The sequence below is a fragment of the Oncorhynchus kisutch genome, linkage group LG9 (genome assembly GCF_002021735.2).
Source record: "Oncorhynchus kisutch isolate 150728-3 linkage group LG9, Okis_V2, whole genome shotgun sequence".
NCBI lineage: Eukaryota > Metazoa > Chordata > Actinopteri > Salmoniformes > Salmonidae > Oncorhynchus > Oncorhynchus kisutch.
In genome coordinates this window covers 12,158,179-12,172,362 of record NC_034182.2, presented here as the reverse complement: position 1 = coordinate 12,172,362, position 14,184 = coordinate 12,158,179, and the positions used below count along the sequence as shown (strand labels likewise).

The 14,184-nt window shown below is 41.8% G+C and overlaps 1 protein-coding gene across 2 annotated transcripts in view; it reads left to right on the top strand.

Annotated features, from left to right (window-relative positions):
• LOC109896752 (metabotropic glutamate receptor 8) overlaps positions 1-6,111 on the top strand; it is a 217,558-nt gene extending 211,447 nt beyond the window's left edge. The window contains exons 10-11 of one of the 2 annotated variants that reach the window (XM_031831890.1): positions 3,788-4,031; positions 5,662-6,111. In XM_031831890.1, coding sequence (XP_031687750.1) covers positions 3,788-4,031; positions 5,662-5,711 — 294 coding nt within the window. In that variant the 3' untranslated portion in view covers positions 5,712-6,111. Of the gene's footprint in view, positions 1-3,787; positions 4,036-5,661 lie in introns of both variants that reach the window. The other variant, XM_031831891.1, reaches the window with a different exon arrangement.
• The last annotated feature ends 8,073 nt before the right edge of the window (positions 6,112-14,184 follow it).

Here is a 14,184-nt window from a genome sequence, read left to right as displayed (position 1 = left end):
GTTTAGTGACCACTCGTGCCCTGTGGATGTGGGCATTGTCATCCTATGGCGGCATAGCCATGGTAGCCAATGACCCTAAGCATGACGGGACGTTAATTGCTAAATTAACTCAGGAACCACACCTGTGTGGAAGAACCTGCTTTCACTATACTTTGTATCCCTCATTTACTCAAGTGATTCCATTATTTTGGCAGTTACCTGTAGCTAGCAGATCGTAACTGGCTAATGTGATGCTCCATTGAGCGTTATGGGATAGGTACTGTTTGACGTAGCATAGAGCATTTTTGACCAACCTTAACTTGTTGATACTATCTTCGTTCTCGATTCGGCCAAACATGTATCTTGGAGGTGGTTTGTTTGAATTTTGAAAATGCTTCGTTATTAAAATGTTTTGCATCAAAAACAATGTGTATGCTGCCTTCTTGTCTATTTCAAATGTTCCCTCATTGAGGCAGATGGGTCCACCCTAAAGTGCAGCATGTCTGGATGACACACACCTGTCTTGATCAATTGGCCGAACGAAGATAGTATCGCCAAGTTAAGTTTGGTTTGAAAATTCTCTGTGCTACGCCAAACAGTACCTATCCTGTAACGGCTAATGGAGCATCACATTAGCCCTCTAGTTAACTCACACCTATAACGCTAACTGACACGGAGTTCATACTGTTTCCATGCCAAAGTCGTGGCATGCAGGCCTCAAGGCCTGCCTAGAAATGTGTACCAGTCTACATCGTTAGTACATTGTCAGAGCACACTGTACACACACATGCATTATACACACACACCACACACACACCTACCTAGCGGAAAATAGAGAGAGTGAACATGTGAACGATGATGGCCAGTGATGAAGATGCCTCTAGCGACTTGCTGGCCCAGCACACGTGACACCACAGAAGTCCTAAGGTCACTGAAGCCAGGAGAGGTGAAGACTTGATGAAACTTGAATCGACTAAATGAAAGTTACTTTGTGAAATAAATTGTCATGTTTGGATTGTTTAAAGAGTTCCTAAAGAGCTATGCATTTTGATATGTTTCATGCTACTGTAAGTGCTATGGATTTATTGTTACAGGGAGTCTGTGTTACTCTGTTTGCTTGACAGCGGATAGTTCAGAGAGGAGCGACACAGGAGTGACGGTGTGGTTATTACATTAGAGAAGGAGTGTGAAGTTCTATGTTTGAATGTTTTGTGCCATGCAAACTGATGTTCATTAGACGATAGGAGATACTGGGAGTTGGCATTCTTGGAAGAATAAAAAATGGGTTTGAACTTAGATCATGTTGTCATTGGTTAATTCTCCTGGTGTACGTTTTGTGTGTCGTAGTGGGGAATTTTCTATGCTATTAAGACTCAAGATATTTTATATATGTGTATTTTGTGTTTTGTGTTTTGTATATGTGTATTTTGTGTTTTGTGTTTTGTATATGTGTATTTTGTGTTTTGTGTTTTGTATATGTGTATTTTGTGTTTTGTGTATTTCAAATGTGAAGATTTCTGGTGTCTACCATTTGTTAATTGTATTCATATTGGGTAACTGTAATAATTATGGATACTTTAAAATGGATACGAACTGTAGTACTCACATTTCTGAGTAATATTCTTTGAGTTATTATTTGGTGTCTAATGGTAAACGCTGTTAATAATAGACAAAGCATCAATGCTTGGTCTCTAATGCTGCGTCTCTGAGTCAAGGTTAACTCAATCATGAAATGCTAGGACATTGATTGCAAGACATTAGCTCCTTGTCCCTCGGCTTCTTAATAATTGTATGAAGGTAAACCTAGTCTTGTGCATCTTATAGTATTCCAAGTGATGATTGCAAGGTTTGCAAACCTTGGCTATGCCCATTGGATACGATTATGGACCAATAGCATTCATGTGATAATGGAGTCAGATTGATGAATGTAGTTTGTTGTTATACTCAACATAATGTTTGGGTAATTTCCACCACCCTACACACACACGCACACACATTTCAACGTCGAAGCCTTCTCTCAGCCTTCTCTCATCTTCTTTCCGGATGCTCTCATTAGAGAGGATATACTGTAAATTGGTATTACTGTCGACATGTGTAATCTTGTTCACGCCTGTTCTCTCTTGGCGAGGGAGGGGGCGGTGGAGCACTGGTTTGTTTTCCTCCTCAGCGGAACGCTACGCTGGCTAGCCGGGGCTGTGTTGTGCTGTTGTGACTGAAGAAGCGTGACTGGCCATCTGCTAGCTGTGATTCCTGCGCCATGCTATAGTCAGGGATGGACACAGATGAGTGGTTGCGCTTTGAGAGAAATCCCTGCGATGGTGGAGGGGTCTGTGTGTATGTGTTTGTGTGTGTACGTACCACTTGGTGATATGATACCAAAGGGGTTTTGTCAAGTATAATTTCTGACAAAGTATAGTAGACAGTGTAGGGTTATCAGTGTATCGTTTATATCAGCGTATGGTTTGTATCAGCGTATGGTTTATATCAGCGTATGGTTTATATCAGCTTATGGTTTATATCAGCATATGGCTTATATCAGCTTATGGTTTATATCAGCTTATGGCTTATATCAGCGTATGGTTTATATCAGCGTATGGTTTATATCAGCATATGGTTTATATCAGCTTATGGCTTATATCAGCGTATGGTTTATATCAGCGTATGGTTTATATCAGCGTATGGTTTATATCAGCGTATGGTTTATATCAGCATATGGTTTATATCAGCATATGGTTTATATCAGCATATGGTTTATATCAGCATATGGCTTATATCAGCTTATGGCTTATATCAGCTTATGGCTTATATCAGCGTATGGTTTATATCAGCGTATGGTTTATATCAGCGTATGGTTTATATCAGCGTATGGTTTATATCAGCGTATGGTTTATATCAGCGTATGGTTTATATCAGCGTATGGTTTATATCAGCGTATGGTTTATATCAGCATATGGTTTATATCAGCGTATGGTTTATATCAGCGTATGGTTTATATCAGCATATGGTTTATATCAGCGTATGGTTTATATCAGCATATGGTTTATATCAGCGTATGGTTTATATCAGCATATGGTTTATATCAGCTTATGGTTTATATCAGCGTATGGTTTATATCAGCATATGGTTTATATCAGCGTATGGTTTATATCAGCGTATGGTTTATATCAGCATATGGTTTATATCAGCATATGGTTTATATCAGCGTATGGTTTATATCAGCATATGGCTTATATCAGCATATGGTTTATATCAGCTTATGGTTTATATCAGCATATGGTTTATATCAGCTTATGGTTTATATCAGCATATGGTTTATATCAGCTTATGGTTTATATCAGCATATGGTTTATATCAGCATATGGTTTATATCAGCTTATGGTTTATATCAGCATATGGTTTATATCAGCTTATGGTTTATATCAGCATATGGTTTATATCAGCTTATGGTTTATATCAGCATATGGTTTATATCAGCTTATGGTTTATATCAGCTTATGGTTTATATCAGCATATGGCTTATGTCAGTTTATGGTTTGTATCAGCTTATGGTTTGTATCAGCTTATGGTTTGTATCAGCTTATGGTTTGTATCAGCTTATGGTTTGTATTAGCTTATGGTTTATATCAGCATATGGCTTATATCAGCGTATGGCTTATATGAGTGTAGATTGGTCGATGTACAGTTGTTAGTGTTTAGTTTCTACCAGTGTGTAGTTTTTGAAAAAGTGCAAAACTAGCAGAATGGCTATTTCACTTGTAGAATGGTTACAGTATATTGATGCCCTCCCTCCCTCCCCTCTCCTCTCCAGATGTACATCCAGACCACCACCCTGACGATCTCGCTCAGCCTCAGCGCCTCTGTCTCTCTGGGGATGCTGTACATGCCCAAGGTCTACGTCATCATCTTCCACCCTGAGCAGAACATCCCCAAGCGTAAACGCAGCTTCAAGGCCATCGTCACCGCCGCCGCCATGTCAGGCAAGCTGCAGAAGGGGGGCGACAGACCCAACGGAGAGGTCAAGACGGAGCTGTGTGAGAGCATGGAGACCAACAGTGAGTAAGAACACACCTTTACTAACCTATACATAATAAAATTATATATCTAATGATATATTGCAGACACTTATACTAACAGTATGCATATATACATCTACACCAGGGTACCCCAACTGCCGGCCCGTGGGCTGAATGGTTTTATTTGGCTCCCCAAGTTTAAAAAATAAATAAAATAAAGTGTTTGTTGAAATTTCATTGTTGGGCATAAAAGACTGTCAAAACACCAGGAAATCAGCTCCAATGAATGAAACATTTTGGAAATCAAGTATTCCCACGCATAGTAGAGAGACACGTGATCGTATACAAATGTTAGTAAGGTCTGAAATTATTATGTTTTAGTCAAACATATATTTTTGGGCTTCTTGCGGTCAATTTGCTGTCTCCAAGTTATATGTAATTATATTCCGTCCCCCGACCATCGACACAAAAAACAATCAGCCCGTGGCTGAATCTAGTTGATGATCCCTGGCCTACACTAATATAACTAACAAACTATATACCTAAACTCATAGAGAAAAAAAAAAATCTATAGATCTACACTAACACACAACAGAAATAATCTATACAACTACACTGATATAACCAACCGTTTGATAATCTCGACAACGACAGTATAACAGTAGTTACATGTAAAATTGGGCCTTTTTCATATCTATCATTCAAATATCACTACTTTTAATATAGAAAAATGTCATCTGAATTGTAAACAATGTTCTTGATAGAGCAACTTGAGTGCTGCAACCTGTTTTTTTTTTAGCACGGTTGTTTACTGCACATACAGAGTGTTCAAATGAGCTTCCCATTCAGCTTAACTATGTGCAACAGCTTACGTAAAGTTCAAAGCTCTGTTGTGTGCGGAGCTAGTCGGGCCTCTTCAACACTACGACCTGGAAATGTTAGTCTTTCTCCCGTGGAGACTCAGAGTGGGTGTTTAAAGCATTTATTTTAGCACAGAGTTGATCTGGGTGTTCTGAGAGGTTTAGAAGGTTCTGGAATGTTTGGAGTAATTAGGGTTCATTTTCTGTCTTCTGAACTGCAGCAGATTGAACGATTTCTTCATTACAGACCTGAACGCGAAGAAGTCTCGCAGTCAGCAGTTTGGTCGGCTTGAATAACACACAATAACACACATGTATGCACACACACGTTTGCACGGACACACACACGAACAACAACACATGGACAACAACACAACAAACAGCACAGGTCACTCACACATCTATTCCCTCATTGGCACAACTGACTGGACTCATTCAGAGTTAAGTTTCACAAACCCCAGCCCGAGACATTATTTTCAAATGATATCTGCCTAGGGTTTGTGTTGTGTGAAGAAGAAACTGTTGGAACAGTTTTGATTCCTACAGTTTGACACATTCTCTCTTACAATCCTTATATAAACAAGGCGGGTACAGGGCACCGTCTTGACGATAGCTCAGTGCCAGCGGTCCGTGGTTGCTTAAAAACCACTGACATTTACAACCAACAGCTACAGGGGACATATAATGGACTTGATAAACACAGCCTCAGACCCCAGACGCAGGTGTGCACTAATATTACGGTCAATAGGAAATATATATCCCTTGATATATTTCCTCTCCTCTCTTCCCCCCTTTTCCCCCCCTGGCAGCTTCATCAACTAAGACAACATATGTCAGCTACAGTAATCATGCCATCTGAACAGCACCAAAGTGGAGGGAGGGCTGAGAAAAGGAGCTGTCACGGACAGATGACGGACTGACGGACGAAAAGACGGACAGACCGATGGAGCTCCCACCGCCACCGGTAACCAAGCATGAGACATTTTATATTGTTCTGACAGCATCAAACCTTACTACCACCAGAGAGGCGGGACCACAAAGACCAACCACCAATCAGTGGGCCCCGTTCGCTCTCTTCCTGCAAATCACAGCACAACGGTCCTGCCATAAACTTTGAACTAACCGTGAAGACAATGGTTTAAAAAAGAATCCACTGCAGGCTATATGGTCCAGAGAAAAAAAGAAAAAACAAAACTGTGTAAAAGTTCTACATAAGGGTACATGGGAGATTAAAAGACATTAAAAAGAGTTTAAAATTTAAAAATATTTAAAAGAGAAAATAGAAGAAACTATGAGAATTGACCATGATGTTTATTGTTATTCTACTTGTAAGTATTTTTGTGGTTGTGAAGATTTTTTCATTCTTGTCCCAGCTGTCGTGCGACCTTGCATATTCAGAAAGTTTGTCTCTTGTATCGAATGGCTAACTGGATGGGTAGCCCTGGGTTGTGAATCTGTAAATCCCCTGGTTGAAGCATGCCAGTTTTTATACAAATGATTTATTTATAATAAAGGAATGTTTTGCAAATGTATAGATTTGTGCTTATGCTTTTAAGATACAATGCAGACACCAATTGTATATGTTTTTGTTTATTACTTTATTAGTGACCGACTTGCTAGATTCGGTTTTCTGTAGCAAGATTTGAAATTGAGTTGGGGAACAATGGGAAAGTAACACACTGGACACTCTGGCCAAGGAGTAGGGTTGATCCGAGCATTCTGTCCTAACAACAGCAGTCAAGCACCCAAGCTAACTGGCTAATGTTGGCTAGCTTGCTAGCTACTTCCAGACACAAATGAGCTCACTGACCATTTTACTCGTCCTATCAGAGCTGGTTAGGCTGTTTTTATGTTATCCAAAGCCTTGTTGACTGCAACTGTGCTGCTGGCAACAAATTAATTATGCTTTTTTTGGCAGTTTTTACTGACACCGTTCATATTCAACAGGTGTTGAATGTTCATAAGTTCGTCAGTTATTCAGCGCTGGCACACTCACATGAGAGTGCTCTGAAATCAGAGTAGATAGCCAGAGTGAATTGACCAGCTAGCTAGCTAAACAATGAACCATAATCCCGACTCGTGACGTTACTACCCTGCATGAATTTGCAAGTAGCTAACCAACCAGGTTCAATGTTAGCTTGCTAACATTAGGCTATAACTAGCAAAGCTTCATTAAATAGTACCCGCAAAACACCTGTCTCAACGTCAACAGTGAAGAGGCGACTCCGGGATGCTGGCCTTTTAGACACTCTAATGTACTTGTCCTCTTGACCTGGGGCCTCTCACTCCTCTTCCTATTCTGGTCAGGGCCAGTTTGCATTGTTCCCTGAAGGGAGTAGTACACAGCGTTGTACGAGATCTTCAGTTTCTTGGCAATTTCTCGCATAGAATAGCCTTCATTTCTCAGAACAAGAATAGACTGACGAGTTTCAGAAGAAAGATCTTTGTTTCTGGACATTTTGAACCTGTAATCGAACCCACAAATGCTGATGCTCCAGATACTCAACTAGTGTAAAGAAGGCTAATGTAGATATTCCATAAAAAAAAATCTGTTAAACACTGTACAGCCTCATAACATGATTAAAACATTAATTTTGATATCATAGATGGTCAGTCATTGTATCCACATCTGTCTGGGGTGGCAGGGTAGCCTAGTGGTTAGAGCATTGGCCAAGTAACCGAAAGGTTGCAAGTTCAAATCCCTGAGCTGTCAATTCTGCCCCTGAACAGGCTGTTCCTAGGCTGTCATTGAAAATAGGAATTTGTTCTTAACTGACTTGCCTACTTAAATAAAGGTTAAAAAAAATAGTTTAATCTGAGACTGGTTAAATTTCTCCAGGCACATCCCTCAGCTTTTTACCAAAACAGAGGTGGGGCAACCATTTTGTTATTGTTTAATCTGTTGATTTTCCCTTTAAACAGCTGCATAATATCACGATATCAAAGTGTCACCAACAAAAAGGTAAACAAATAGCCCTTACACAGCCTGTTGGGTCATTGTCCTGTTCAAAAATAAATGGTTGTCCCACGAAACGCAACGGCTGTGGTAGCCCTGCTGGTTAAGTGTGCTTTGAATTCTAATTAAATCACTGACAGTGTCACCAGCAAAGCACCCCCACACCATCACACCTCCTCCTCCATGCTTCACGGTGGGAACCACACATGCGAAGATAATTAGTTCACCAATTCTGCGTCTCACAACGACACGAGTTGAAACCAAAAATCTCCAATTTGGACTCCACCAGTCTAATGTCCATTGCTCGTGTTTCTTCTCTGCAGCAGAAGTAACTCTGGGTCTTTCTTTCCTGTGGCGGTCCTCTTGAGAGCCAGTTTCAACACCTGTTAATTGAAATGCATTCCAGGTGACTCCTCATGTAGCTGGTTGAGAGAATGCCAAGAGTGTGCAAAGCTGTCATCAAGGCAAAGGTTTGTTACTTTTAAGAATCACTTTTTTGCTTACTACATGATTCCATATGTGTTATTATTCTACAATGTAGAAAACAGTAAAAATAAAGAAAAACCCTTGAATGATTAGGTTTGTTCAAACTTTTGACTGGTAATGTATGTCTTCCTGAAACAAGTCACGTTTATTGATTTTCAATTATGAGGACAAAGACACAGTGACAACAAGTGTAATGTAACATTCCCAGTCCTGTACCCATCCCACAACCTATCCCTCTACAGTATGCTGTATCTTGTTTCTGCCAATCTGAATCTCTACACGTTTCCCTACACCCAAGAGGGCGGACTTTCCTTTTCCTTTTTCTTTACGCTCTGTATTAATTAAACCGTCAATACAGCAAATCACTTTTCCTGACACACAGCAAAACAAATTCTTTCCGTTTTGAGCACAACGCATTTCTTTCATCGATCTTCCCTGGTCTTACATTTACAAACCTCGACCACTCCACCGAGGGTTGTTGTCTTCCATACGGAAGTAGCTACTAGTGGAGAAGCTATCCGCAAGCTGGGTGGATGACGAGAAGGCAGTGTGTGTGTGTGTGCCTGGTCCCCTCTGTGTGTGTGTGTGTGGTAATGGGTGTCTACTTGTAGACACTGAGGGCAGAATCCTTTATGTTTCTGAACTAGCCTGCTCCGTCTCGCTAAACGTCGAAGGAAAAAAATACATGAGATCTGAGAAGCAGTGAGCTGCATCAATACATTCATTCTCACTGGAGAGGAACGATCGATAAAGCTGAAAAGAGGAACACAACACCTTTTCCTGTATACAACAACAGACGAGCTTTGTATGTCAGATTAAAAGTAATGAAAGTCAGGGCTTTGTTTAACTGATGTCCCTGTCGGCTGCTTTGTGTGAGTCCAACCTCCCTCTACAATGAAATGAGAAGAAAACTGAAAATAATAGGCCACGGACAGCACAATGATTTGTATTTACAACACATTTAATGGGAAGAGGCTTGCGGGCCAAACGGCAGTCATTTTACAATGGACGAAATAGAGTACTGCTGTCTGCCGTTGATTAATGTTATTCTACAGCCCAATGCATAGCAAAAATACAGTCTTACCTTTCCCATTCAAGTCTGACCATTAGCATACTGACAGATAAGAAGTGGTAGTTGAAAGGAACACATTATAACCTGGCAGTGGTCCTGGGGGTCTAAGCCTGCCACTCAGCAGCAGACAGGACTTCGGGTCTGGGATACTTTTGAGAGGGTAGTAGTGACAGTAATCCTAGTTATCTACCTGCATGCTAATTAAATTACCAGTTACACAGACCACTGTCACTGTCGGGGACAAAAGACTACACGCACAACACCAGGAGACTGCTCTCTCTATCGATCCTCTCACACACCCATGTTGTTGTGACGGCCGATAGGTGGGAGGGTGTGTGTAAGTGTTTGTGTGTGCACTCGAGAGTGTGTGTGTGTTTATTGAGGTGAAGCAGGCAGATGGTCCTCCACTCTGTCTTTGTGTGTGCGTTTGTGTATGTGTGTGTGTATGGAGATGATTAGTGCGGATGATTCTGAAGACTCTGAGTGTGGATGTGGTTGCCATGATACCCTGACCAGTTGTTGGCAACACTGGACCTTTCATCTTCTCAGCTCTCTCTTTCTCTCTTCTCTCTTCTCTCTTCTCTCTTCTCTCTTCTCTCTTCTCTCTTCTCTCTTCTCCTCTCTCCTAGGGTTAGGGTCTAAGGTCAGGACGTGACAGGAACACTTCCATTTTCAAGCCACTTTCTCCAAACAGATTTTCAAATTTGTTTGATTATCTGACTGTCTGCAAGTGTTGCTCCCATCCAAAACCTGAGGAGATATGCTTGTAATCTGAGTTTGATGGAATGTTGTATTCTTTTTTCAGGTTAGTCACACACTAGGGCCTCAAAGGAGGTTATTTCTGTGTTTGTATCTTTCCTTCCATAATAAGATTTTACCCGGACTGTGAGTCAGAATATTTGATTGTTTGTGTATTCCTGCAGCCCAATGTACTATAGCAGCTCTATTGTTTTAGGACCTGAGAACAGAGGCTCCCCAGAGGCTAGTAGAAGAGGAGAACGGGTATAATCTCAAACCTACCAGTTGGCAAACCAAACACACACCACACACACTGGTCTACCTTTTCAATTTGAATAAATAGGGTACAATTCAATGTGGGAAATTTGATATAAACAAACACATACTGAAGGTGTGTTTGCAGATGTGACCGTTTGGTACCAATATTAGAAAACACCAAACTTCACACATGCTTTTCATACCCAAGTTTAGTCATGAAAGAAAAGTTTGTTGGCAATATTTCCCTTTTAGTTATTTACAGTTATTTGATTCCTGCATGGTCTTCCGATGAGACTATATAAACATATGAGTGTTTTGTGTTCCGACCAGCCTTCTCCGCTCAGACATCGTCGACGGCAATGGACGGGCACCTGGGATGGACGGTGAGCTGTCAGAAATGTCACACCTGCCAGTCAGCATTCCCCTCCGTTCCCTGCCACTCCCCGCCACTCGCCACATCGCTCCGGTGTGTTCTCCCGTTAATGAGGCAGCGTCCGTTAGAGAATACCGTTAGCGTGTTTAAACAGCGGAACGAACGGAGCCTAGTGCAGCCGGCAGGCAACACAACAACGCCTGTTTCTGTTTGCAGCCTGCACCGCACCAGGAGAATACTGATGCCTGCCTGCTGCCTGCTTCGTGCAGCCTGCCTCCCTTCCAGCTGCTAGCCTGAGAAATTAGGTTTGTCATATCGACTGTGTCTAAGGAAGTTATTTCACTAAAAAAGTGGCTGGTGTTTTCGAGCATGCTGGTGTTATGTAGCCTTCGCTGTGTTGGGTATGAAGATGTTCAATAGCCTAGCATGTCTCCACTAGGATCAGAAAGCTTAAACAACGACTATGTGTGTATCATAACAGACCATCTGTCTGTCAGGGCTGTTTGTATGCCTTAGGGCGCGGCTTTCTTTCAGGCTACACTACATTAAAAGATAATCTGTTGGAAGTTGTATCTTGAGACAAATGTACGTTGTGTGACTGTTGTATTGAAATAACCTATGTAGGTATATCTGACAGTCACTAAAACAACTGAAAGCAGGCTGCCTAATCCCTGCCTGGGAGAAGAAGAAAAAAATGAGGAGAAGAGAGAAAGTGGAGAGAGGAGAGACTTCCTCTGGGGATCGTTGAGTGCTTCGTCCAGCTGGACTGAACGTCAGGAAGCTGTCTGGGTGAGTCCAACTGATTTTGATGTGAAGTGAGATGTTCAGCACATCTAGGCACATCTCTTTTCCCCCTTCCCAAAATATTAATTTCAAAATGCATGTCTCACCGATGAGCATAATTGGTTTCATTGACTGTGCCAAAGAGAGTTAATTTCGGGGGAATGAAGCTGACATATGATCTTGTGAAGTATTGTACTAATTCAGAGGGCGATACAGCAGTCTGTCTGAGGTTTGTCACGCCGCTTTGTCTCTGAACAATGACAGACTATGCCGCTGCTCGCTGTTCTACTGGCTCTTTCCTCCTTTTAATATTTTTTGATGAATTAAACAGCGCTACAGGGCCACGGTCAAGTCCTCTCAAAATTTGACCCATAGACTCTACAGTGTATCTTCAAAGACTGAGCAGTTCTTTCAAATACCACTCCAGGGATGTTTCTTTTGGCTGCGAATCTACGGTGTGATTATCATTGGAAACTTTAGGCCGGGTTCACACACAGGAATGAACTGTTGTCAAGCTCAATTGGTCAGGTTACAACAGCTGCCGAGTTAAACAACAATATTTTGACCTTCTGGTGATATTCAAAACGATTGATTTTAAAGTAGACCCTGGCTGCAGGCTTAAGGAGCAGGAACACCACGGACGCTTATAAAGCCCGAGACCTTAGAGAGTAGAGGATCTTGTGTAAAAAAATAAGGTGCCTCTTTGAATTAAACAGCAATCAATTGGCTAGGGCTCAGGCTGGCAGCCCCACTCTCCAAAGCCACTCTCTATCACTGCAGCTGGAGGCGGGAAACCGCAGTGACTGTGGCTCACTTAGTCCTGAATGCTGCCAGTTAAAATGCATGGTTGTGCCCAATACAGGGCGGCTGTTACCGTTTCCCATTATTTTATCCTCCAGGGCTTTTTGAAAGCTGTTGTTTGAACTGGAATGGTTACGTTTGTTTTGGAGAAGCTGCGTGTGTGTGTGCCCGTGTGCGTGATAGCATGGGCGTGTGTATCTCTTTCGTGTGTGTTTGCTTTTCCCTGTCTGCCCATACATACATGTGCGTTTCCTGCCTGTTCTCGTAGGTCTAGAGGCCAAAAGCCTATCCTCTTGGAGAACATTTTACCCATCAGGTATTTGCTTTAAAAGCTCAGGTCCATTATTGTAATGACGTTTGATACTGCAAAATGGAAGCTGCCGCCGATTTGCACGGTGCAATTTTCTACATATAAAACCTTGTCTGTTCATGGGAGAAAATTAGGGACATTTCATTTAATGGGCAGAAATGGAAGATGGCTTTTCAAGGACCGTTTACAAAGTGCCAACAGGCATCTGACTTGGCGTTAGTTATTGGTCATGTCAGGTTGTGCCTGCCAGCTCGGAGTGGTGTGGTAAGTGTAACGAGGAGCTTTGGGCAGCACTCATGCACTTTGTGGTGAAGTTTTAATGAAGGAACCTGCTGTGAGGCTGTAGCAGGTGTCTAAGAGGCTGTGAGGAGGCTGTAGGGTTCTAAGCTTGGGCTGTTTTGGGAAGTGTGTTGGGGAAAGGAACCTATGTGGTGTGTTCATGGGGACGAGATGGTGCACAGGCCATTCAGGTGTTGGATTCGGAGTAAACTTTGAACATTGAGATATTAAAGACATGATAGATCAGGCGCATAGTGTATGGGGAGTGCAGGAGACTGGGTTTTATGTCAGAAGGTAATGGGTCTCTGTAGAAAGACAGATGGCTTTGGAATGTGTTGGGTGGACGGGAGGAGATCACAGGACTGCTATAGGGGAAAGGATGGACATCTGTGGAATAGGCGAAGGAGGGGTTGAGGTCAGGAGGTCAGGTCAGATCCCCTGAAGGGAGTAATAAGGGTTTATTATCCTATTACACTCTTCCTGTAGAACCATAATATGTAAGGATTGGAGAGAAGGAGGAGTGCCCAAAGTGGAGTATATATACTTGTGGGGGTGGAAACATGCTTTTGTCTGAATTACAGCTGTAACGACCCTTTGGGAAGAATTAAACTTGGTTAAGCTTCTCTAGTGTTCGTGAGTTATTTACTCTGAAAAATGAGAAACTAACAGATCAATGCACAACAGGTGTACCCACGCATGCACATAATAGACTAGTACTGGGCTTATTAAGGACAAACATCCTGACACAGCCAATCCACCTAGTTTTACTTTATATAGTGTATGTGGCTGATATGGGCTCAAATGATACACTTTGTCTTCCTCCAGATATAATCAATACTGAAGCCTGTTGTTCTGAAATAATTGCAGCAAATAAAGTGGCTATCCACAGTGTGTCGGGTGTTTTTTTTTCACTATCTGAAAGTGAAGTTAGGATTCAAACGTATGTCAATTGTAAAGTATTTTGTCTTTTTTGTTAGGTGTCTGACCCCAGGAAGAGTAGCTGTTGCCAGGACATTAAAGACAAGCATTTTTTAAACCTCCAGCTTTAAGCTGGATGTGTCAATGTGTAGTGCATACAGGCATAATATATGAGCCAGCCTCCTAGCAATTTGAGTTTTAGCCAATCATCTTCAACCCCTTGCATTTGAGTGACAGTTAGCAAGAGGCCTGCCCAGCGTTATCCAAATAGGTCACAGACAGACAGACAGAGAGAGAGAGAGAGAGAATCTCTTTAAGTTAATCATATTTCAGAGAACAGGTTCTGACAGGTCATTTC